This window comes from Octopus sinensis, linkage group LG4 (assembly GCF_006345805.1).
Source record: "Octopus sinensis linkage group LG4, ASM634580v1, whole genome shotgun sequence".
Lineage (NCBI taxonomy): Eukaryota > Metazoa > Mollusca > Cephalopoda > Octopoda > Octopodidae > Octopus > Octopus sinensis.
In genome coordinates this window covers 70,803,586-70,830,139 of record NC_043000.1, presented here as the reverse complement: position 1 = coordinate 70,830,139, position 26,554 = coordinate 70,803,586, and the positions used below count along the sequence as shown (strand labels likewise).

The 26,554-nt window shown below is 35.5% G+C and overlaps 1 protein-coding gene across 1 annotated transcript in view; it reads left to right on the top strand.

Moving 5' to 3' along the window:
* LOC115210842 (6-phosphofructo-2-kinase/fructose-2,6-bisphosphatase) overlaps nucleotides 1-26,554 on the top strand; it is a 118,558-nt gene that overhangs the window by 61,633 nt on the left and 30,371 nt on the right. Inside the window, exons 2-6 of the mRNA XM_036502633.1 lie at nucleotides 1,870-1,896; nucleotides 12,067-12,192; nucleotides 15,473-15,569; nucleotides 22,914-22,977; nucleotides 23,559-23,693. Coding sequence (XP_036358526.1) covers nucleotides 1,870-1,896; nucleotides 12,067-12,192; nucleotides 15,473-15,569; nucleotides 22,914-22,977; nucleotides 23,559-23,693 — 449 coding nt within the window. The remainder of the gene's footprint in view (nucleotides 1-1,869; nucleotides 1,897-12,066; nucleotides 12,193-15,472; nucleotides 15,570-22,913; nucleotides 22,978-23,558; nucleotides 23,694-26,554) is intronic.

The window sequence follows — 26,554 nt, the reverse complement described above, 5'->3', positions numbered from 1 at the left end:
CATTTGAAGTCTGCTTTCCATGCTGGCATTGGTTAGACAGTTTGACTGGGACTGGTAAGCTAGAGAGCTGCACCAGGTTCTAATCTGATTTTGATATAGTTTCTACAGCTAGTTCCCTTCCAACCACTCTGAGAGGGTACTGGGTGCCTTTTACATGTCACCAGCACTGGTACTTTTACATGTCACTGGCATGGATGCTTTGCTATTACTGACTATAAACAGCTTTGGCTGTTTAGGTTTATAATAATTATACTGCACAATAAATGGTCACGTCCTTACTGATGAAAAACACTTAAATGTTACTCAATATATTCAAATTTTTGCGCAAACATATCACTGTTTGCTTTTCTATTTCATTATTTCTATTTTTTTTTTTTGTACACCTATATTTATATAAAACTTTGAAACACTATTATATAATTGTCAATGAGTTGTACTAATGCAGTATAAAGCTATCAAAACATTCATCTAATGATAACAAAAAAAAGTCTTATAGAATAAATTTTAAGTAGAATTGAACCTTTATTTTACTCCAGTTTCTCTCACCACTTGCTACAGTTACCTCTTGACTATCTCTAAATATGTCCCCTAACACACTTATGAAGCCTCCTACCCCACCCCTCTGTATTTCTTATATTCCCTCCACTCTACCTTGTGTGTAAGTTCCACTGAATCTTCAACACCATCTATTTCTCTGACTCTCTATCTTTCTCTATCCCTTCTTACCCCCTTTTTCCTACTGGGTAGCCAAGTATCTCTTCCCATAGTAAGACACCTATCTCTATCCCTCTATTATATGTTAACTTCCCAACTGGCTCAAAGTCACCTCCATCAATACTACCCTCCTTCCCTGTTGAAGGGTCATTGTCTTGCAAGTTACTTTGTGACCCCACTGATGCTGGTATCATGTAAAAAGTTCTAGTGCAGGTGGCACTTATAAAGCACTCAGTACATTCTGTAAAGTGGTTGACATTAGGAAGGGCATCTAACAGTAGAAACCATGCCAAAGCAGACAATAGAGCCTGTTGCAACTCTCTGAATCACCAGCTGCTGTCAAAACATCCAACCCATGCCATTATGGAAGATGGGTATTAAATGACAATGATGATGATAATAAGAGATGAATATAGTATAGAATACTAAACTTTAAATGGATTTGAATTTTTACCTAGCCCCACTCCCAAAGTAAACTATCCTACTTGTTAGAAAACAGAAGAGGATAATGACATGTCACATGAATGGTAAAAAAAATGTTATATATGTATGTGTGTGTGTGTTTATTGTATAAGTGCAAGATATTTTGTTACATACTTCTCTTTATCATGCTGTTGTAAAATGTTGGCAACATTTTCATAAAACTTGTAACTCATTGCTATGGTTACTATTAGCTGGCACTATATTTCTAAGGTATTAGACTTTTGGAGAAAAGTATTGTTATTGTATAGTTTTGGCTTAGACTCAGAACTATTACTTGAAAAATATCAGAAGAGCAAAATATTTGATAAATATACATATCTTTTAATGTGTTGTCTAACGTAATATAGGGTTAAATAAATTTGAGTTAACAAGAGGAGAAAGCTTTTAGTTTCTACAAAGCAGATGTGATGTTGGATATAGTTTGAATGTGTTCTCCATTATCAAAATTTAAGATGCCCTTTGCTATTTGCTTACAAGACTTTGGCAAATGTCATTTTCTAGCTTTCTTTTTTTCTTTGTTTACTCAGTCACAGAATTTTAAAGACAGCTGAACAAAAAATTTCGTTAGGAAAAATTAGTTTGTAAGAACCGCTTATGTTGTATACTAAGAAGAGATCCTTATTCAGGCATGATTAAAGTGCTGTTCTTTGTTTCTTCATCCTTTTTGTCCAGGAGATTCATGGGACCTTTTCTGTATAGGTAAGCTTGTATCACTTAACCACACACATTTTGTATTTTGAAATAATGTATTAATTTTAGTGTAGCTGTACCCAAATTTGGCACCATCTCATGCTAAATGATGGTTTCCAGTGAAATAATAAGGATTTGTATAGTAAATAAAAGAAAGGTGTTAGGAAAATGAGAAGTGGAAAGTCATGTAGAACAAATAGTGTTTTATTGGCATAATAGAAATTGTTTGCAAGCTTAAAAGACAGAAGTCATTGTAATAACAGTGAAATAGAGAGAGCAGAATAGCTAAGGGTTGTTGTTTTTCTTCTTAAAGGTTTTCAAATATTAGGGTCAATGTTTGTATACAGTCTGTTCACTTTTTCTTTAATATAGACTAGTTGGACCCATGAAAAAATTCACAAATAATTTAAATATCATTTAATCAAAATTGTTTAATTTTCACCATGTTGGTTAATGAAAAATTCTATTATCCTTTATGTTATATTTATTAATAATATAAGTATTTATTATTATGTGAAAGTATATGTTAAATACATCCATTACAGCACTCCCTATATACAATGTTTCTAGTGTAGGTGATTCCCCTTTTCTGACCACGAGTGGATATCGTTTTGAGGTATCACTTTAACCCTCACACTGTTCATCGCCTTTGCTATTAAAAAAGCTACGTAAAGCTGGCCATGAGTGAAGCATGGCTGTGGCAAGTGTATGCCAACTCTATCAAATGTTTGTCCCTGTACTTTATTGATTATCACAGAATAGGACAGATGAACCGGGAACTGGGTCCAATGCAGAATTAATGGAATGTTTGGAATCAGTACTCTTGTGTGAGAATGAGATCCACTTATAATTGACACTTCAATGCTATGCTCGTAGAGCTGAAGTACTTCCAAGTGAGTTCCGTTACATAAACCTTGTGTTATAGAGAGGGTTCTAAGAAGCCTAATAATTGCTCCAACTCTAAAGTTAAGGCAATGAGGAGGTATTCCAGAAGGTGTAAGAGAGTTTATAAACATCATGGGAGAATTCTGGGCATATTCAGAAGTTACTGAGTTAGTGCTTAGATATGTCTTAGTTTCATTGGGCAATCTACTTAGAATTTCTTCATTTACTGCTAAGCAGTCTGAATTTGTAAGGGTTAAGATCACTCTATTTTTCATATTTTCTGCTGTACAATTGTAAAATACAGTAGATACCAAAGAATTGTTACATATGCATGCCTCAGGAATATCAATAGTATCTTCTGTGAGATTATGAAGAGAGCTTTGAAAAAATCTACTTCCAAGTTGTAGTAGCCACCTCAAAAAATCTCGTTCATTTGCATTTGTTCTCATGTTTTGCGTAAGTTGCATTTAATGAAAATTATCCCACATAGAGGAGCGTTTGAGGCAGGCATCAAGTACAGCTGCAGGAGGAGCTCTGGGAACAACTGGAAGAACTTGTCTAAAATCTCCTAGTATGATAATTTTCCCACCAAATGTACTATTACTGTTCATATCTCTTAAACAATTATCTATAGCTTTCAAAGCATAAACTGGTATCATTGAAGCTTTGTCAATAATGAAGACTTCTATTTGCCTAAGAATGTTTCCTTGATCAGAATTTGGTGGAACATTGCACACACTTTGTTTCACTCAAAGGAACTGGAAGCTTAATATACTGTGAAGAGTTTTACCACCTTCCAAGAGTGTTGCAGCAATGCCAGTCCAGAAGCCAAGGGCAATAACTCGAATTTAATCCCGACATTTCTCAGTGTGACAAACGCTGATGATACAAGCGTATTAATACATAGATTCTAGTCTGATGAAATATCAACTGATGTTTAGGTACACAAGTAATTTCAATATCTAAATTCTAAGAAACTGCTTAAGGCAACAAATGTTTTATTGGGATTAAAAAGAAAATGTTATTTTCAAATTTCTTCAATTTTAAAACTTTATGTAAATTATCTAGTTTATTTCAAAATTACTATTTCAAGAAAAGCAGTACTATTTTTTTCACATTCTAGCAATTCTGATGTAGTTGAATGATTTGAAAAAATATTTTAGATATTATTGGAACAAAATTGTCTGTTATGTAGTGGTGATAGTACAATGACTGAATAACATGTAGACATTGTATAATAGCTGTAATTTGTTATTTTACTGTTCTACAACCATGTATATTGTTGAACCACCTCCCCACACACATATTCAGAATATAATCCAGTTCATAAAATGTATGATGTTAATAAAGACCATCAGCTTGGCTTAAAAAATGCCAGTTAAAATATTTAAAACCCAATATATAAACTAAAATACTGTCATAGATATACTGTAAATAGTAAAACCTTCCAGTTTCTAAATGAATTGATGAATTTAAAAAAGATTGGCGTGGCTGTGTGGTAAGAAGCTTGCTTCCCAACCACATGGTTCCGGGTTCAGTCCCACTACATGGCACCTTGGGCAAGTGTCTTCTACTATAGCCTTGGGCTGACTAAAGCCTTGTGAGTGGATTTGGTTGATGGAAACTGAAAGAAGCCCATCATATATATATTTATGAGTTTGTGTTTGTCCCCTCCTCCACCATTGCTTGACAACCGATGTTGGTGTGTTCACATCCCCATAACTTAGTAGTTTGGCAGAAGAGACCAATAGAATTAGCATCAGGCTTACAGAGAATAAGTTCAGTGGTCGATTTCTTCAACTAAAAGGCGGTACTCCAGCATGGCCACAGTCAAATGATTGAAACAAGTAAAATAGTGTACATAAAATGTATAAATTTTGCATATACATCATCATCACATATAAATTTTTCTTACTGAGTCTGGAGGCAGAGCAATGCTTATGACCTTTGTAGGCCAACCAAAACCAGTGAGCTTGATGATCTTAATGCTTGAATTGTTGCAGATCAACACGTTCTGAAAGGAAATGAGCAGACAATGGTAAGGACTCAATACTGTATATCCAATGCAAGAAACAAGTGCATAAAAGGTATTGGTAGGTTCAAGAAAGCAGTATTTCAGATATGCAGAAATAATTAGCAATAGAAACACCTATGAAATGACGTCTGGTGCTCAATGTATAGTAGATTGACTTGTGAGAGTTGTACAAACTGTTTGAATATTCTTTTATTAAGGGTTAGGACTGGCATGGAGTTCAGTGAAGAATTTAATGTACCAATAAGTATAGTCATGCCAACCTACAATTGAAACACATTCTAGCCATAACCATATTATCTATTTGTATATCACAAACTATTCTGTCCTTCCTTTTGTTTAAGCTGGTTGTGTATAACTAGAAAATTTGGCTGCTATTTCTAGTAAGTTGATCAACCACATAGATTCTTTCATTTGCACAACCAACAAACGTTTACAAATGCTCTATGCTTAGCATTAGCTAAGTATAGAGCATTTGTAAACAGTCTTTGAGACATTCATAACACAAGAGATAGTATTGTTCTTGAAAGTGCCTACATGCTAATGATCTAGAAGGCGTAAGGAAAGAAGCTGTTGCTTCTTATGACAATAAAGTGTTAATCTGTAAGAAAAGTAAAGAAATTATTTGACTTTACAATTCAATTACCTGATCACCGCTATTCTTTCTTGCTTTTCAACAGGTGTGTCTATATGACAAGTTGTGGTGCACCTGAGCACTGTATACAATAATTTCATTATTATATACCTCCTCTGTGGTGAGACAAGTGTCCCTTGTTCTGCCATACTCTAGATTTTCAACTCCAGGTACAAAACCATCTCCCTCCCACTCAATTGAAGAATTTTGTATTGTAATTTACTTGGTGTCCTCACTAGTGCTGGCATCACAAAATGAAATGCACCCAGTACACTCTGTAAAGTGATTGGTGTTAGGAAGGGCATATAACCATAGAAACTATGCCAAAGCAGGTACTGGAGCTTGATGCAGTCTTGTGGCTTATTGGATCCTGTCAAACCAGCCATTCCATGCTGACATGGTGTTAATGTGTAATCATGTTCCTCTATTATTATTAAAACTTCAATATTAGCACTCATAGCTTCTCTTTGCACATTGGCAATATACCAATCAGCTCATTTCTATGCTTATAAAACTAATCATTGTTTCCACTAAATGATTTTCCACTGTCACCTTCTTCCTTCAAGAGTTGCTTTATTTTGTACAACATTAAAATGACCAATGAAGCTGCCAGTAGTAATACTAATTATCTTGGGGAACTGAAGAAAATGCTTGATGAAGGAGGTTATGCAGCAGCAGAAGTTCGTGTATTATCTGAATATTTAAGTGATTTTGAGGGCTATGCTAAGTTGCTACCTGTAATTAGGCTTTCAAATAAGAATGCTCAGATGACTACAAACCTTTTCAAAATCTAGTTTACAAACTTTTTTTTGCCTTGAAGTACAAAGGTACTCAAACATATTTCCAACAAAGCATTGCTTCTTTTACAAATGCAGCAAGTGTCCAGTAGAATATAGTCCGTAGTTTCGCTTCAGCAAATGATTCATAAAGTGTGATTACAACTTGAACACATTATTTGAGATCTTTGTAACAAACTCAAAAGCAATTAATGACAGATACTATTAGAGATTATTGGAAAAAGTTCAACACTCTCGATGCTGTATGTAACAGGATCAAGTCATGGGATGAAATGCAACCTTTGGCTATGAACGGTGTTTGGGAAATCATATGGTCAGTTGTATCCATAACATGTTTTCCTATCTAGTCACTGATACTTTAGATTTACTGTAGATATTTCTAGCAGAAAATCTTATATCAGGCTCAGATGGATATGATGACTCTATCAAATGATGTAGGGCTTGGAAAAATTATAAATGATGTGGTAGAGTTGTTAACATCTTATTGAAAGTTTGTCTGGTGAGAAGCTGATACTATTAGAACAAGAGCAAGTTGCAGAGCAAAAAGAGGAATAAACTTCTACAGTTAACTTGACTGAAAAGAATATGGCTTCATGGTTGGCACTCAAAGAGAAAGATCTGCAAGTTGCTGCTAATAAGTTAACACAAAAATTACATGAAGAGTTCAAATTGAACTAAGTTCCTACAAAGTGATAGTGTCCTATATTATCAAACAACATTGCATTAGATCTTTATTCTCATTGGATAAAAATGCCAATGATTTACAAGTCAGAAGATAGTGGCTCTCTTCCAAGTATCTCCTATTGCATTGAAGGCAACAACTTTTGTTGTGAGGGTAGTTGTATAAATGGATGGATGGTCCTCAGAATCCCTCTAAACCAGGGGTCGGCATGCAAAAGACCAGCTCACCCAGAGGAACTGCTTGAAATACTTAGTCAACACCATGAAATGTGGGAAAACCTGATAAATTTTCACTGCAGCGAGAAGTCTACTGTTGCTAATGTTCAAGGCCTGATGTCATAATCTGTATCATAATTGATGATTGAGAGGGGTGATTGAAGGGATGCGGATTGTCAAGTGTTTGCTTATAGTAATTGCCTGAACCTGGAGGAATGAGGTGATTTGAAACAAACTGGCCAACATTCAGCCTGATGTCAATGCCTTAAGTCAGAATCACCATGCTGATGTCAATTTCAGTAAAAGATACTCCAGCAATATGATGTTTTTCACATTTTCTAACCATGAAAAACAATTTCATAAAAACTGAAAGGTTAATACTGTAGGCTTATACATCATCATCATTGTTTAATGTCCGCTTTCCATGCTGGCATGGGATGGACGGTTTGACTGAGGGCTGGCAAGCGAGAAGACTACACCAGTTTCTAATCTGATCTGGCAAAGTTTCTACAGCTGGATACTCTTCCTAATGCCAACCACTCTGAGTGTAGTGGGTGCACAAGGGCCAGTCAGGCTGTACTGGCATAGGCCATGCTCCAATGGTGTTTTTATGTGCCCAGGCTGTACTGGCATCGGCCATGCTCAAATGGTGTTTTTATGTGCCACCTGCACAGGAGCCAGTCAGTGGCCCTGGCAATGATCACGCTCAAATGGTGCTTTTAACATTCCACTGGCACACTTAGTTTTAAATGTAAAAAGTGTCATCTTCAATAGAATTTCTTAATTTGTTGTACATGTATATTTTAGCTAACATTTTAATTGCCAGCATCAGTACCCGGTACACATTTAAGATATGGTATGGTAGTGTTAGGTATTAAGGTATTTTAAATGAGGAGGGTGGTCGATGCAGAGGTAGAAGTGACTAAAGGTAGATGTGGAAGAAGTGGCTAAAGAGGGTCGATGGTTGAAAAAATTTGGCAACCACTTCTCTAAATACACCAGACTAGGAATTTAAAGACCACTTTATTAACATTTATTGTTATTTAATGTTGCTGTGAATATATGTCTGTAATCTCTTCCTGCACTATATGATTTATATGCCATCATTGTCATCACCCTTGCTCTCCCTCATTCTGTATCTATACCTATTAATGTGTACCTTTAATTCTCTCTCTCCCTCCCTCTATTCCACTATTTTGGGGAGAGAGAGAGAAAGACAGACAGATTGTGATTGAACTACTACTCCATTTCAACTTTGTTTTACATCTTTCTTGACAGACAGTAGGAAATCTAGCTGCCATTTCTAAAAAAAAAAGTTTTGTAGAATATTTATTTAATAATTTACTATGAAACCACCAGATCAAAAATCTTATACAAAATGTATACAAAAGTTATACAGTTCTGTGTTCATTCTATAGTTATTGATTACAATATAGTTTAGTTACTAAAAATTTTCCAAACTTTTTAGTTGATGGGGATATATAATTCAAGCAGGTACCAATATACACTTCTATTGATTGATAATGCTGGTTAACATACATGAGTTTACGTACTTCAATTGTTGGTTTAACTATTCTTCATACATTCTCAATACCTGAAGATCCAGTTGTCTTTAAAGAGACTATGCTTTTCAATAGAAGAGAAATAATAATCAGAAATATTAAATTTCTAAATATCTCATAGAGATATGTACAGTGGTGGGGCGATAGAATGGTGGTATACTGTCAATTTAACATGACAGTAGAGGATTACACCACCGCTGTTTAGCCCTAGGAAGCATCAACGCTTCCTGTCCGCTTCGACACATTTCCTGTGTCCTTATATATTTACGAAGGGGAGACAAATACCCCCAACAGCTAGGCCTGCAACTAGAGACACGCATGTTTCAGGGTCTTTGCCCATCATCGGTCTAGAGTAGCAGAAGCCTGCTAGCTGCAGATATCTGTCTCGACACAGGACACAGGAAATGTGTTGAAGCCGACAGGAAGCGTCAATGCTTCCTAGGGCTAAACAGCGGCAGTGTAATCCCCTACTGTCACATTAAATTGACAGTATACAACCATTCTATCGCCCCACCACCGTACATATCTCTATGATATATTTAGAAATTTAATATTTCTGATTTTGGTGATCAGTGAATAAACTTCACTGAAAATTAGATATATATATATTTACGAAGTCAAGACAGATATCTGCAGCTAGCAGTTTTTTTGGTGTCGGTTATTTTGTGTTACGGTTATTGTGTATTGCGGTTGTGAGTTCGAATTTGTTGGTGGAAGCTGTTACGGCATGGTGAATTGTTGGAGGTTTTTTTCCGAGTATGCAAGCCCAAACTTATGCGGGAGCAGCAGGCAAGGGCCTGGCTGCGAGCGAACTGCAGTTAGAAGAAATAATTGTCGAGAAAGAGAGTTTGAAGAAATACTTCAACGACTTCAAGAAGGAGGGTGATTGTGTGAGGGTCACACCACCTGAAGACGAAGCAAAAGAAGCGGAGAAGCGTATTATAACATACAGAACGTGGAGCGTGGCTTCGAAGAAAATAGAAGTGGCAGAAGCGGAGGAAATCGAGAGGTGTTTACAGGAAATTGAAGAAGAAACTACCCTCTACAATAGAGGTAGAAAATACGCAACAGTAGTCATTCATTTTAAAAATGAAGATGAAGCGAAGAGGAACGCCACGAAAATATTGAAAACGGAAAAACGGGTGTTACTACCTAGCTATTGTGGAAAAAGGGCAGTGAGAATAAGAATCAGTAAAATTGCACCAGAACTGAACATGGAGAGAATTGTAGCGGCAACAATATTTAACTGCACAGAGAATGTTGAGATATTGAAGATAGAAAAGTCGAAAGAAGTAAAGTGGTGGGGTTATGCGGTGCAGGCTTTGGTCCACATAACCATGCCAGACATGTATAACATCCCAGAGGAGTTGGTCTTCCCCGACGAGACACGTCTCAGAGTTGTGGTGGAGGGGAGACCCCCAGTGTGCTACAAATGCAAAATTAGAGGCCACATGAAAGATATGTGTCCGCAAAGAGAAGTACTAGAGAAAACGATAACACTGGAGGCTTTGACAGAGGAACTACAAAAGGCGAATGTGGAAGAGGAAATCGTGACTACAGATAATGTGGAAAGTAGTGACGAGTTGGAGAAAGAAAAGGAAAGAACAGAAGAAAAAGAGGATAGAAAGAGAACGCGGTTGGAATCACCATCCAAAACACAAAAAAAGAAAAAAGCTAAAAAGAAGTTGACCGACGAGATGGAGGATTGAACGCACAAAGAGAAAGATACAGAAACGAAAGCGAGTGAAGTTTCAAATTGTCAGATAACGGAAGAATGGGATAGAAGAGTGGAAGAACAGCTGGAAAAATGTAAGGAAGGAGGAAGACCAAAAGGAAGAAATCTTAAAGCTATAATATTGTACAAGAAGGACAAGGAAATTGAAAAGAAGTTGGCAAATATGAAAAGTCTAATTAGAGTGAAATTAAATTCAAAAAATTTTGGTGACCAAGTGAAGGCGGCGATTGTAGAAAAAGAGACAGTAATGAAACTGAAAAATGTGTATACAGCTGTATGCGTAATGCATTACATTAGGTATGAAAGTTTGCCAAGTATTATAGAACAGGAGAGGTTACTTACGTACATAACAAATGAACGCCCTGAATAACACAATTGTAAGTGTAACTGAAACTACAAGCTTTGGGGGGCTCGAAAGCCATTCCATTTAATTCATTACAAATAATTCATTGTCATACCGTACTTTTTGATTTTTTTATTATATGTACCCCATGTCCTGTATTGTAATGTCCCCTCTGAATTCGGGCCATTGTGCCTATAATAAAGAGTAAATCTGCAGCTAGCAGGCTTCTGCTACTCTAGACCGATGATGGACAAAGATCCTGAAACATGCGTGTCCCTAGATGCAGGCCTAGCTGCTGGGGGTATTTGTCTCCCCTTCGTAAATATATAAGGACACAGGAAATGTGTCGAAGCGGACAGGAAGTGTCGATGCTTCCTAGGGCTAAACAGCGGTGGTGTAATCCCCTATTGTCACATTAAATTGACAGTATACAACAAGAAATAATAATGAAAGAGTTTAAGGAAAACAGAGAATGGAGACTATCCACTTTTTTATTATGCAGTCATTAAAGTTCTTCTGGAAGAACTTTAATGACTGCATAATAAAAAAAAAATCAGATAATCTCTATTCTTTGTTATCCTTAAACTCATTCATTACACCCTCACTCTCTCTCTTTGTAGTGCATGTTTGAAATTTATTTTGTCACTATTATTAATTACGGTTGACTTTTTGTTTTCTGGAAAAATTTGTTGAAACACATCTTTATAGTATGAAAACCAATGAGAAAATAGGTTTCATGTTACAGAATCCAATTGCTTAATTCAGGGGATGCTTATAATATGTATTTTTTTTTACATTGATTTGATTGGATCATAATCTTTTTTTTTCATGTTTTTTATTCTCCTTTTACAGTATTTCATTGTTATTTCATTTATGCATTAAAATAATAGCCTATTATTCAAAAGATATGCTCAACAGTTTATTGACTTGACTTTCTATACTAAATATGAGAGGAAATCTTTTCTTTCCTGTTAATATTTATTTGTATATTTATGCATTCAATGTACTTTTTCTTTCTTTCATCTCTTTAACCCATTAGCATTCAGACTACGCCGTTAAATGTAATACTTATTTATTCACATTGGTGTTAATTCATCATTATCTTGTAACTTCGAGATTTCAATGATGTAATTGTTTATTTTTATATTAACTTTGTAGGGTAAGCTTGGGAGGCTGGATCTGGCCAATTTAAACATGAAACAAGTAGACTTTTTGGGCCTGATTTAGCTAATTTAAATGCTAAAGGGTTAAATTTATTGAAGCAATTCTTCAAAGTTTATTCATTGTATTTCAGCATCATGTCCTACTGTTGTCCAGTGCCCAACTGTAATTGCTATGGTAGGTCTTCCTGCTCGTGGCAAGACTTATATTTCAAAGAAACTTACTCGTTACCTAAATTGGATTGGAATTAAAACAAAAGGTAAGAATTATTATTCTCCTGATGTTCTTGACTTGAATTCATTTTCAAACTGTTGGTGTTATTTCCATAAACAGCAATGTTTTATATGATGTTATTCATACAATTTCATCTTTTATAGCAGTGTTTCACTACCTTTTTTTTTTTTTGTCAGTGACTTCCAATATGTTATTTATCTTGTGGTCATTTACTTCTACAATGGCTTCCCTAATAGTTATTGTATAAATTGGCAAGCTTCCAAGTATCATTTTTAAGTTAAGTTTATCAGAAAAATTGTATGGGACTTTATGCATATATTACAGGTTGACTGTAAAGCCTGGATACATAGTGATTCTTTCTTATTTATTCAAATTCAATCTGCAGACAAAAACAACAACAACAAACAAGAATATTAGTGTACCCAGACTTTATAGTCACCCTGTATAATAATTGTGTAAGCCCTACATCTGATTCTATCTGCTCTGCTATATTGAAAGTTAACCATCAATTGTACTAGGGAATAAACCATAGAAACAACTTTGGAGTAAACAAAAGGAACGAACTATTTCATTTTACGTAGCTTATATAATGGTGTTTGAAATTTTTGCTGCACTGTTCTTCAGCTAGCTTCAGCTCAGCGATTTCCTTACATCTTCTTTTCCAGAAGCTTAGCGTAGACCTTGCCAGAGAGGCTCAACAAGGAGATTCCTCTATAATTTGAGCATTTTCTCTCCTTTTTAAAAATTGGGATGATTGCTTCAGATTGCCATTGCTTTGGTGTCTTTCCAGAAGTCCAAGCCACCTTTGCAACAAGTCAGCTGGAGAATATCTTCCCTATTTAAGGCTTTTAACATCTAGGGCTGAATTTCACCCTCCCCAATGGCCTTGCTACATTTAAGCACTTTAATTGCCTCAATGACTTCAACCTCTGTGAGCTTATACTTTGCTGTTAGATGCACCTCGTTTTCATCAGAAAATGTTATTGTTTCTGGATTTAGGCAATTAGCAAAGTATTCTCTTCACCTTCCAATAATGCTCATTCTCTATAACAAGCACTCTTCTACCACACCTGCCATTCTACAAAGTTGGTAGATGATCTGCCAACCACAAAATTCTCCCATGGCTTAACCTTGAATGTTTTAACTGTCTCTGCTGAAACTTCTTATGCTCATTGTACCACATATGTAAAAGAGAGACTTGTTTCCAAGCTAAGGTTTTTTCTTGGATATCATCTTCAACTTCCTGGTTAAACCAGGAAGTTATTTTATCACAAGCTGCTTTCATCCACAGCTTTGTAGAGCTGAAGAAGAAATTGCTGAACAAAACTATCTCCATCCATCTCAATATCCTCAGTTTGAATTTGGATGCAATAGTGTTTGCATATTTGTTTCTGATCCCATCATCTTCCAGGGCTTCCCATTTTATTCTGTAAGTTGCACTGGATTTACCAGTTTTGTGAGTTTTCCTTGCAGTTGATAATCTCAAGTTGCAGACAATTACATGGTGATCAGTTGGTAGCTCAGCCCTCTCTCATTACAAGAATATCCAGCACGGACTCAGAAAGGTCTGAAATGATAAAATCTATCAATGACTTCTATCTCAAAATATTCTTAAGCAGAAGCACGATTGCTCTTGAACTTTAGCTGCCCATTTTGTGGCTTTTTACTTTTAACTACCCATTTTGGTTCACCACATGGTGGTCAGATCCAATTAGTTTTACTTGTGCTGTCTACCACTTTTACATAATGAACTGGCCTAGCATCTGTTCATCAGCTATAAAATGGGAACTTTTGGCCCGCTAAGTCCCCAGGGAGGAGAGTTTTGGTACTAGCAATCTAGGACCTTGATGTGAGAACAGTTTGATTTCAGTTTTCAGCCTGAACAGAATTCAAACCAGAATCCTCAACATTATGTTTCACGTCTTGACAATATTTGAATAGAATTGTAGTTAGAATTTTTGTGATGTTCTACTTCAGGTTTTTCTAACCTTTCTATCTTCATTTTTATGAGCTTTTAAAACTATACAATGTATTGACAGTTATTAATGTCCTATCAGTTTGCTGAATCAAATTTTAGCAATAGTAATAAGTATTTCTTTGCAGTCAATTACAACTTTAAATTTGCTTATTATTATCCATCCTAAATTCATTTAACAGAGGACATAATATATCAGACCTTAAAACTGCAATTCATACAACCACATTCATACATTTTGCTAAAAATTGATACAGTTAACTGGTAGGACATCAATAATAATGCAAAAATTTCCATGGCTTCATTGTTTTTATCACATTGGGCTACATATGGATATCCCTGTCCTGTGACCAATGCCATTATATGCTTTGAAGTCCCCTTTACAAATACTCAGTCTTAACTACTTCTAAAGTTGCAGTGACTTCATCAAAGGAGGATTTGTATTTGGTCTTGCTGTTTGGTGCATATAGTTGGAACAACCATAGTAATCCTTCCTTCAACCTAAGCTTCAGGAGGCAAATCCTCTCACATAACACAATCTAGCTGCCAGGGGTTTGTGAATATCCCCACTCTCACCTGTACAGACATATTTGGCACCACACCCTCCATTCAAGTCTATTTTATCAGAGCCACAGAACCTTGTAGAGGAATTACTCTCTATATATAGCTGGTAGCGTCTAACCTCCTCTGCTAGTTCCCGCTCCTTACCCATAAGAGTTGTGACATTTCAGTCCCCAATCACTAATAGTTGTTCCCTCCTGGACTCCAGCCCACACATCCCAGAACAAGCTACAGGCTTATAGCTGATTGTATTAGCATTAAGTGGAAAGTGCAATATATATTTTTTTAAATAGACCCCTCTACTTAAGATCTAAATATGTCCGTTGTTAACCCATGCAACAGATGGAACAGTATGGTTATTCTTTCAAATCCTCATATTGCAGCTTTTAGTGGTCTTATTTGCACCAGGCACCAAGCTGGTATTTGTATTGGACCTGCAAAAACCTTTAATAGTATTATAAATTAAGTATTTATAAAATTATTAATTAAAAAGATAACTGGGAAAAATTCCTTGAAACACCTGCTGCATAAAAAAATTAATAAAGTGAATATCAAAATACATGATGTAGTAAGCTAAGAGATTATTCTGGTATAAAAATGAAGGGTTAAGAGAACAAAACTGCAATAGTTTCTGTTAGTTTTATAGCATTTCACTTGTTAGTTGTTGATGCTCTATATAATATTAAAATAAACTTCAGTAGAACAAGAAATTATTTTTGTATGATCAAAGCAAAAATCTCATGTTTCGTCATTTTATCATTCTTTGTAGTTTTCAATGTTGGTGAATATAGGAGAGCAGCTACAGATAAATATAAAAGCCATGACTTTTTTAGACCTGACAATAAGGAGGCTCTCGAAATAAGACAGTATGTATTGTTTTATGTTTTATATAAACAAAATGTCACTTTCAAATGTTATTTCATTTGTTGCTCAAGTTGACTCTATTTGAAAATTATAAAAAAAACATTTGGTAATTTGACCAATCTGTTGAACAAGTTTTTTCTCCTTTCATAGCAACCAATGTTATCTCACCTAGAAATTATCTTGTATATCACAGCTTTTGTGATTTGCACTGTTCTATTGCTTGGAAAAGTGCCTGAAAAAGTATTGAGTTAAAAAGTTTGAAAATGTAAATTTTAATAAATCTGACTTTTTTTTTTTACTTAGCATCTTTACAGTGCAAACTATAAAAACAATTTTAAAAGATACAATTTAGCACAGTTTAGAGTGATGCTTCTGAAAGACATTTTTTTAAAGCAGCATGTAAGAATGTAAGAAAAGTGCTATAAGAATGTAAGAAAAGTGTTGAGAATAGTCAACAATTAAGTAGGTGTTATGTCAGTAGCCAAAATGTAGAAAGATAAAAAGTTTAGTGACTATGTGTGTGTGTGTGTGTGTGCATGCACATATATGAGGGTCAGCAGAAAAGTCCATAGTCTAATCAAGATACTCTCATGGAAAATGATCAAATAAGGTTTATTTTTCGATACTGTCCCCCTTGCGGTTCACACACTTCTTCCAATGGTGGTGCAGTGCTTGGATCCTGTTAGTGAAAAAGCTTTCATCCTGTTGCTCAAAAAAGTCATTAACAGCAGATATAATGTCATCATCACTGCAATACTGGATCCCACCAAAGTATTTTTGCATGTTGGGAAACAAACAATAGTCAGATGGGGCCAAATCAGAATAGGGTGGGTGATCAACCAGTTTAAAGCCACAGTCATGCAATGCTTCTATTGAAAGCAAGGACATGTATACTGAAGCAGTGTTCTGATGAAAGAAAACCCCCTTTTGTCAGGTTTCCTGGGTGTTTGGTCTTGATAGCCTTTCATAATTGCCTCACATTGAGGACGTGAAGATAGTCAATAAGCACTATACCTCTTGTATCCCAAAAAACTGAGGCCATCACCTTCCCTGCAGATAGAACAACCTTGGCCTTCTTTGGAGCAGGTAAGGAAGGGTGTTTCCACTGCATGGATTGTCTCTTTGTCTCTGGTTCAAAGTGATGAAGCCAGCACACATCCTGACTTAGGAAACTGTTGTGGCAAGAATCATTGACACTCCTGTGGAATTGGAAGAAAGGACTAGCCAAACTCTTATAAAGAGTAGCGTATTGGTTGAGACAACAGGAAGTCATAGGAGTCATTGAGAGTTTGTATTTAGTGAAATATCATGTTTTTTAGAATTTAATTAATTTTTAATTTATATTTCAAACAAACACCATTTTATAGTATTACTTCAGATTTTAAAAAAATCTACCATTCACTATATTATACAAAATTCAAATTTTATATCTCTGAAGAGCAGAAGAGTTGTCTATAAATGCTTATCAATATAGGATTTCATTATAGGGACAGCACTTCTGTGAAACGATCATAATATGCTTTAAATACTTAATTCAAAACTTTTAAACTGTCATATACATTGTATATTTATACTTATACATATATTTTTATACATATTTATATTTTTAATACAACAATTATTTTACACACGTATATATCTTTCTGAAGAATTTTCTAATATTGATTTCTTGATATTAATAATAATATATTATTAAAAATATACAAACACATTTAGATATATATATATATATATATACTAGCAGTATCGCCCGGCGTTGCTCAGGTTTGTAAGGGAAATAACTATAAAGCATTTTTAGAAAGTTATAGCCAAAAAATAGCAAAAAAATGGAAAAAAAATTATGGTAAATTTTTTTTGAGAGTTAAAAAAGGTGGAGTTGCGTCCCCTAGACGGTCTGTGGTTTGGGTTTCTGATTCTCGATCCCATGTCGAATTTATCGATTTTTTTCAGAACTGGGGGAACTTTTCAAAATTTTTGCTGCGTTAGTTTTGAATTATGACATTGGGCTATGTGTGTGTCAAGTTTCATCAGAATCGGTTGAAAGCCGTGGTCAGAGTGAGGGTACGAGAAAACAGACACACAGAAAACGCACAGACAAACTGCCGTTTATATAGAGAGAGATATATATATATATATTCAGTAAAACAATTAAGATTCAAGTGAGTTCCAATGAATTCACATGAAGCTAACAATCTTTTTTAAAAAACCTTTTATAAAACTGTGCATCATTAGAAAACATTTTAAGTCTGCTTACAATCTAACTTTGCTTTTCATAGAACTCTCTTCGATACTTCATGAGTGTAGCCTCACTCCCTAGGATGTTTGGAAAACTCGTATGTGTTTTGGCTGATGAATACGGAACACTTTTTTCTTGTGTGTGTATATATATATATATATATATACACACACACACACAAATGCATATATATATACACACAAATGCATATATATATACACACATATACACATATATATATATATACATATATATATATATATATATATATACAAATGCATATATATATACATATATATATACAAATGCATATATATATATATATATATACAAATGCATATATATATATATATATACACGCATAAGAAAAAATTTGCCAATGTTCTGAGCCGTGAGGATGAAAGACTTGAGGTATTTCGTGTTGCAAGACAGTGTGTGAGAGAGAATCGTGATGTGGTAGGAGAGAAGTGTGTTCGCATGGATGATGGTTCACTTGCGCTAAATGAGGATGCAAAGAGAGAGGTTTGAAGATGCCACTATGAAAGGTTGCTGAATAAAGAAAATGAATGGGATAAAGAGAGTCTGCCGAATGTTGACCCAACAGAGGGACCAGCTATCCGAGTTGATAGTTCCGTGGTAGCTAAGGCAATTAGAAGCATGAAGACAGGGAAAGCCCCAGGCCCATCAGGAATTACTGCAGAGATGCTCAAAATATCTGGCAGTGTCGGCTATAACCTAGTCACCCGTATAGTCAACCAGGTGATACACGAAGGAGTCATACCCAATGACTGGTGTAGCAGCATACTAGTCAACTGCTACAAAGGTAAAGGTGATGCCCTAGATACAAATAATTACAGAAGTATCAAGCTGTTGGATCAGGTAATGAAGGTTACGGAGAGGGTCATAGCCCAACTAATTAGAGAGAGAGTTAGTTTAGATGAGATGCAGTTTGGGTTCGTGCCAGGGAAAAGCACCACTGATGCTATATTCCTGGTAAGGCAGCTGCAGGAGAAATACCTAGCCAAAGATAAGCCCCTGTACCTGGCTTTCGTTGACATGGAGAAAGCCTTTGATAGGGTCCCCCGATCCCTCATCTGGTGGTCAATGAGGAAACTAGGGATAGATGAATGGTTGGTGAGGGCTGTGCAAGCCATGTACAGAGATGCCGTAAGTAAGGTTAGGGTTGGCAACATGTACACTGAAGAATTCAAAGTAGAGGTTGGGGTCCACCAGGGTTCAGTACTCAGCCCCCTCCTATTTATCATAGTCCTCCAGGCAATTGTGGAGGAATTCAAGACAGGTTGCCCCTGGGAGCTCCTCTATGCTGACGACCTCGCTCTAATTGCTGAGTCACTATCAGAACTGGAGGAGAAGTTCCAGGTGTGGAAGGAGGGTTTAGAATCGAGGGGCCTTAGAGTCAACCTAGCTAAAACCAAAGTACTAATAAGTAGAAAGGTAGACAATCTACAAATATCCTCAGGAAGATGGCCCTGCTCGATCTGTAGAAAAGGTGTAGGTAGAAACTCTATAAGATGTACCCAGTGTAAGCTATGGACACATAAGAGGTGCAGCAATGTCAAAGGTAGGCTAACTGGGAAGATAGTTTTTGTATGTGGCAGATGCTCGGGAGCATTGACCTCCGAAAATCTGCAGAAAACAACTTCCGTCACTTTCCGGGGGGAAAAACTAGAAGTAGTTGATATCTTCCGCTATCTAGGTGGCCAAGTCAGTAGTGGGGGTGGGTGCGCTGAAAGTGTAACTGCTAGAATAAGAATAGCCTGGGCAAAGTTTAGGGAGCTCTTACCTCTGCTGGTGACTAAAGGCCTCTCGCTCAGAGTAAAAGGCAGACTGTATGATGCATGTGTAGGAACAGCTATGCTACATGGCAGTGAAACATCGGCCGTGACTGCTGAGGACATGCGTAAGCTCGTGAGGAATGAAGCCAGTATGCTCCGATGGATGTGTAATGTCAGTGTACTTACTTGACAGAGCGTTAGTACCTTGAGAGAAATGTTGTACCTAAGAAGCATCAGTTGTTGTGTGCAAGAGAGACGATTGCGCTGGTATGGTCATGTGGCGAGAATGGATGAAGATAGGTGTGTGAGAAAGTGCCAATCCCTAGCAGTTGAGGGAACCCGTGGAAGAGTTAGACCCAGGAAAACCTGGGACGAGGTGGTGAAGCACGACCTTCGGACGTTAGGTCTCACCATGGAAATGACTAGAGACCGAGACCTATGGAAGTATGCTGTGCGTGAGAAGACCCGGCAAAACTAGTGAAGCCATAACCCGTGGCCCCTACCTGGGACGTAGTCAGTCCACCTGTGCATACCTTCCTTCTTGTGACACTTGTGAAGACCTGTTGAGGCAAGTGAAAATCAAATCAAATCAAATCAAATCAAACCAAATCAAAATAGATGAACATGAATGGAATTTGTATCCTTGTGGTACCAGTGCCGGTGACACATAAGAAAACCATCTGAACGTGACCGTAGCCTGTACCGCATCGACTGGCCTCCGTGCTGAGGGCACGTAACAAACACCATCCGAGCGTGGCCGTTCGCCAGCCTCGTCTGGCACCTGTGTCGGTGACACATAAGAAAACACCATCCGAGCGTGGCCGTCTGGCACCTGTGTCGGTGGCACATAAAAAACACCATCCAAGCGTGGCCGCCTGCTAGCCTCGTCTGGCACCTCTGTCGGTGGCACATAAAATCACCCACTACACTCTCGGAGTGGTTGGCGTTAGGAAGGGCATCCAGCTGTAGAAACACTGCCAGATCTGACTGGCCTGGTGCAGCCTTCGGGCTTGCCAGACCCCAGTTGAACCGTCCAACCCATGCTAGCATGGAAAGCGGACGTTAAACGATGATGATGATGATGATGATATATACACACAAATGCATATATATATACACACATATACATATATATATATATATATATATATTATATATATATATATATATATATATATATACACACACACACACATCACACACACACACACACACACACACACACACAAACACATATATATATACATATATATATGCATATAGTTGAAATTTACAGAAAAACAAAAGACGAAGACCGGTATCCCTCTCTCTCTCTTTCGGAGAGGCACTGAGCAGCTATACGCATACATAGACACACGGCAGTAACTTCTGCCTGCCGAATTCAATCACAAAGCTTCGGTCGGCTCGGGGCTATAGTGGAAGACACCTACCCAAAGTTCCACGCAATGGGACTGAACCCGAAACCATGTATATAAACAACAAACAGGTGTATTAGTGTAATGCTGGGGAAGGTGAGAAAGTTTTTTACATTTGGAGCATACGCTCTTCAACAGAAAGGAACAAAATAAAATAAACAGAGAGAGCATGGTCCAATTTCTTGGATGGTATGTACTTCATCTTTAAATCGTAGCCCAACATTGTATTAGCAGTATACGTAGGAATTCCTTTTCTCAACCCAATTATCAATAATAACTGTTGGTGATCAGTCTGTAACTGAAAACTGTTACTGTGCAAAAATCTGTTAAACATGGCAAAAATGATCACAACTGTTTCTTTTTCGATTTGACAATAATTTTTCTCTGCTGATATCAGAGAACATGAGGCATGACCCGCCGCCTTCATGTTACCATCTTTATATTTATGTAACATTACTGCTCCTATACCATACTCAGAAGCATCTGAAGCTACAACAATCTCCACTGCAGGATTGAAGTGAGCTAACGACACATCAGATATTAATATTTAATCTTGTCAAACACCTTTTGGCAATTTTCTGACCAATTCCATTTCATATCTTTTGTGGAGCCCTAACCATATGCATATTTGGCATAAACTTTTGGTAATAATTTGCCAGTCCTAAAAATGCTTATAAGGTTGTTCTATTAGTCAGAGGAGGCATATTTTTAATTGCATCTGTCCTCGACGGGTCAGGTCGTCATCCATTTCTGTCAATGATTTGGTAAGAAAAATTCACACTTTTCTTCACTCAAGATAGAGCGGTAATCCTTCATTTTTTCAAATAGATAACATGTTGATTCCTGGATTCGCTTTTAATGAATATATCATCTAGATATCGAATTGCAAATTCAGTCCACAAATATTGCACTGGTGCAACTTTTAAACCAGAAGGTAACCTGTTGTACTTTATGTGTGTTTACTGTTAGGTATTTCGAGTATTCATCGTCTACTCTAATTTGTAGGTATGCATCAGAGAGATCCAATTTAGAAAATATCTTCCACTGTTTAATTTTGTAAACATATCCTTCTGAGTAGGTAGTGGGTAGTGGCACAGAAGTGCTGTCCCTATAATGAAATCCTATATTGATAAGCATTTATAGACAACTCTTCTGCTCTTCAGAGATATAAAATTTGAATTTTGTATAACATAGTGAATGGTAGTTTTTTTTTTTAAATTTGAAGTAATACTATAAAATGGTGTTTGTTTGAAATATAAATTAAAAATTAATTAAATTCTAATTTTTAATTTATATTTCAAACAAACACCATTTTATAGTATTACTTCAAATATATACACACACACACACACACATATGTATATATTATATTTAAAAGCAGCAGAAATATAAGAAAAGCTGTTACTCAGAGTTTCACATTCCTGTTTGCCAGACAGTTTTGTTAAAATGGAACAGAAATGATATCAAAACTAGTTAAAGGATATACCTTTAAAAATGGACTTGTTTCATTGGTCATTTCAATTAATGGTCTTAAACATGATATTATATCAATTTTGATATAATATCAAGCAAGCAAAATAGATTTACTTCCTCTTATAATATCACATTGATTTTAGTAACATACTGTTTGATTAAATACTCATAATTTCAATCAATGATTGAAATGAATATTGTATGTGTAATATTAAAAGAAAATCAAATAATCTGTATTCCCTCTTAAATTTAATTTTCATAATGAGCAAGAAGTTTATTGATCAGAATAAATAAAATATCTTTCAAGATCAATTTCAATAGATTATTATAGTTAGTTACCTTCAAGCATGAATTTCTGAAAGAAAAGTTACACTTATGATTTTATGAAATGATTGAAAACTTAAAAGCTATTAATCTCTATTTCAGTAAATGTGCTCTGTTAGCTATTGAAGATGCTCGTGCTTATCTCTCGAGTGGTGGTGAAGTTGCTGTAAGTATTTCTTTCAATTCATTTTCAATCATATCAGTATTTAACTAAAGGTTGTAGTCAGCTAAATTGAGATTGCTTCACTCTCTGATATTAAAAGTTTGTAATGTTGATATTAAAAGTTTGTAATATTTATTTTACATGTTGGGGAATATTTTAGAAAAGTAAATCCTAAGTTAAGGAAATTACATTGCTCAGTTAATCATAAATTCATTTGTTAACTGATTATGTTTTTATTAGGGTAGGTGTCCAAAGTAAAAGAACATAATCCAGTCTACAGAGGTACGTCTTCAAATTTTGAAGAATTTTCTAATTGAATTTCTGAAGGAATACAGCTCAGTTGAAAGCAATTAATAAAGGATTCACAAAATATAATATTTATGAAATAACTTAAGGAGATTCTTTTTTCTTTGCATAGTGGTGTTCAAGTAGATCCCCCTAAGTTCTGAATAGTAATGGCTATTATATGAAGCAAATTTTGTCTAAATTCTCAGACATGGTTTTATCTAAATTAGTTTTATCTTTCCAAATGATTACTGAATGTTCTTTCATTTTTTTAAAGTTACTGAATTTCTGCTTTTCAGGTTGTTGATGCTACAAATACAGCCAGAGAGAGGCGAAAGTTATTGGTGGATTTCTTTACTGTACAAAATAATTTCAAACTGTTTTTTGTGGAATCACTCTGTGATGATCCATCTATAATTGAAGCAAATATCTTGGTATGTTCCTTTGCTAATATTTTCTATATTTGTTAAAAATTGAGAAATGTTTGCATATAAAATGTTTCCAGTTTTTATTTTATTTATTTTTTTTTTCAGTTTGTGTTTACATCTACTTTCATAATAGATTGATATATTTTGTCTAAATTCAGTGATTTTCCTTTACTTCATTTTCTCTACAGTCTGATTGTGAAATATGTACAAGTTGGCATTGGACAAATGCATGAAGTAGTGATAGTTTTAAAATATTTAGAATGAAGTAGTGTTTCAGATTTGAGTTCATTATGCTTATATTTTCTTTTTGTGAAACTAAAGAAGAATTTAATCTTCTTTTGTCATTAGGTACCATATATAATATATATGTTTTCTAGTTTAAATTGAACTTTTATTTCAGTACAAATATATATTTAACTTAATTTCATGAATGATAACCATTCTGAACTTCATACTAAGTTTTAAATTAATGTTGTCTCTTTTATATTCTGTTGCTTCTACAGCAGTTCTTTGTCCATAATAGAAACTTTAATGTTAGTGGCATGTCATTTTTGTCTTCAAACTATGTTACTTCGTTTTATAAGTTAGTCAAAAGAAGACCTCTTTCCAGACAGTTAAAGTTGATGTAGTTGATATTCATTTTGAATATCTACTGGCTGATACCCCCAGGAGAACAATTAGGAGGGATTTCCAGACATTTCCTTCTGAAGGAAGGAAGGAGCATAATGTTTTGTGTGTTGTCTGGGACTGAAATACAGAGTTGTTGAAAGGCGACAAAATTGGTAGGCTTGAATGGAGATTCTGTGAGGCTAGTTAGAGGGGGAAACAGAAAAGAACAGCATGTGTGATGCTAGCAGTTAAAATACATGAACTTCTTTTAGAGGTGGTCTGGTTATCTTTCTGTGTGGATATTGCAACAACACTTCCTTAGATATGTGCATAGCACCCCAATGTGTGCTTGTCTTGTAGAAGCAACTGATCAGATATGACATTTTTCGGGTCTTAAAGAAGACTCCTAGTTTTTGAAATGCAATTTTAATATAAATCAGATTGTAAAATTCGGCATTTTAAAAAAAGTTTTAGCTGTATGTCCTTTATGACAAGTGAAGATACAAGTCTAGCATGAGGTGTAGATAACTCCTGCATGTAGAAGTTTAAAAGGAATTGCATAAAAGCCAGTTGTGAAGCAAGACACTAATGTAGAGACGGATAAGTGTAGAAGACATTACTGAATGTTGGAGAACATCACTGGCTAGTGTGAATCACATAGAACCCTATCAGACAATTCAGCAAAGCTGCTGTCTGACTGAAAGCTTATGATCAAGAAATGAGACAAATGGTAGCTTAGCTAGAAAGTACTCATGTTAGATATAGTTAAATACTTTGTTGATGTCTAGTGCAATGCTTCTTTTGCTAAAGTTTTCAAAAGCAAGCAGGCACATGTTTGCAATAGATTTGGTTTTATTGAATTTGTATTGATGATTACTCAGAGAAAGAGAGAGACTTCAACTAATGAAAGACATTACAGTTAAGTATTACCATTTCCTCTGAGATATTGAATTTGGAAGAGATATGGTGACAGAAGTTACTCTTTTTTGGAAATGGAACACACTGCACACAAGATTGGAATAAACTTTTATAGAAAGGCATGGTTGTGTGGTAAGAAGTTTGCTTCCCAACCACATGGTTCTGGGTTCAGTCCCTCTGCATGGCACCTTGGGCAAGTATTTTCTAATATAGCCTTGGGCTAACCAAAGCCTTGTAAGTAGATTTGGTAGATGAAAACTGAAAGCACTTCGTGTATATAAATATATTTGTGTGCATAAAAGATAAAGGATAAATAAAACTAAGATTGAAGAAATTGGCAAGAATAGGAGCTACTTCTAAAGCTCATTGTTTGAGGATGATGGAACAGATACCATCAGGGCTGATCTATTTGTGTAGGGACAGAATTTTGGCAGGTAGTTAATCTGTGAAGCAATATTTAAAAAGTTTTGTTGAACCTGGGCAGTATGAATCAACAATGTAGGTAGCAGATGTGGAGACCTTTTCAATAGTAGTGCTTCTAATAAAGAGTAGTAGTTGGTACAGATTCCTCAAAGTCTTGGCAAGTTACCAGTAAGCTCTGCTGCCATTAGGCAGACAAGAGAGACTGTCCAAGCTCTCTCCTGATAGTAGTCAGGTGATAAATGAAGGCTTTTGAGTTAGTGGTTGTGGTTAAATTTGAAATATATAGGTAATGTTATTTGTTTGTGCAATTATTAATAAACTGCTTGGCAGTTATAGGCTTTAGTTGTGAAGGATCATGTCTTGGTTGTAATTTACTTAATTGTTTCATATGTATTGCAAGTGAAACAGAATTGTTGCCAGGGGTAATCAGTGCACAGCCTTTCCTCACTTTAAAAAAAATCTTCTTGCACAGGCATTGCACAATAACAACATTGATTCAGCTTTGTGCAATGGCCATACTCGATAACGAGGGGGTAGCTGCCATGTATGTACACATACACGTTTATGTGTATATGTGTATGTACATATATGTTTATGTATATGTGTGTGTACATATGTTTATATGTATGTATATGTTTGTGTACGTATATGTATGTGTGTGCATGTGTATCTCTCTCTCTCTCTCTCTCTCTCTCTCTCTCTCTATATATATATATATATATATATATATATATATATAGTAATAAATATTGGGGAATAAATCCAAATTTACAGGGAAAAAATCAGATTTAGGATTGAATCCAATTTTATAGTAAAATATTATAAATATTAATTAGAGACAAAACCACTATTATGCAAATCAAACAAAGAAAGACTTAATCCAATACATAAAAAATTTTATATAAATTAAATAAAAT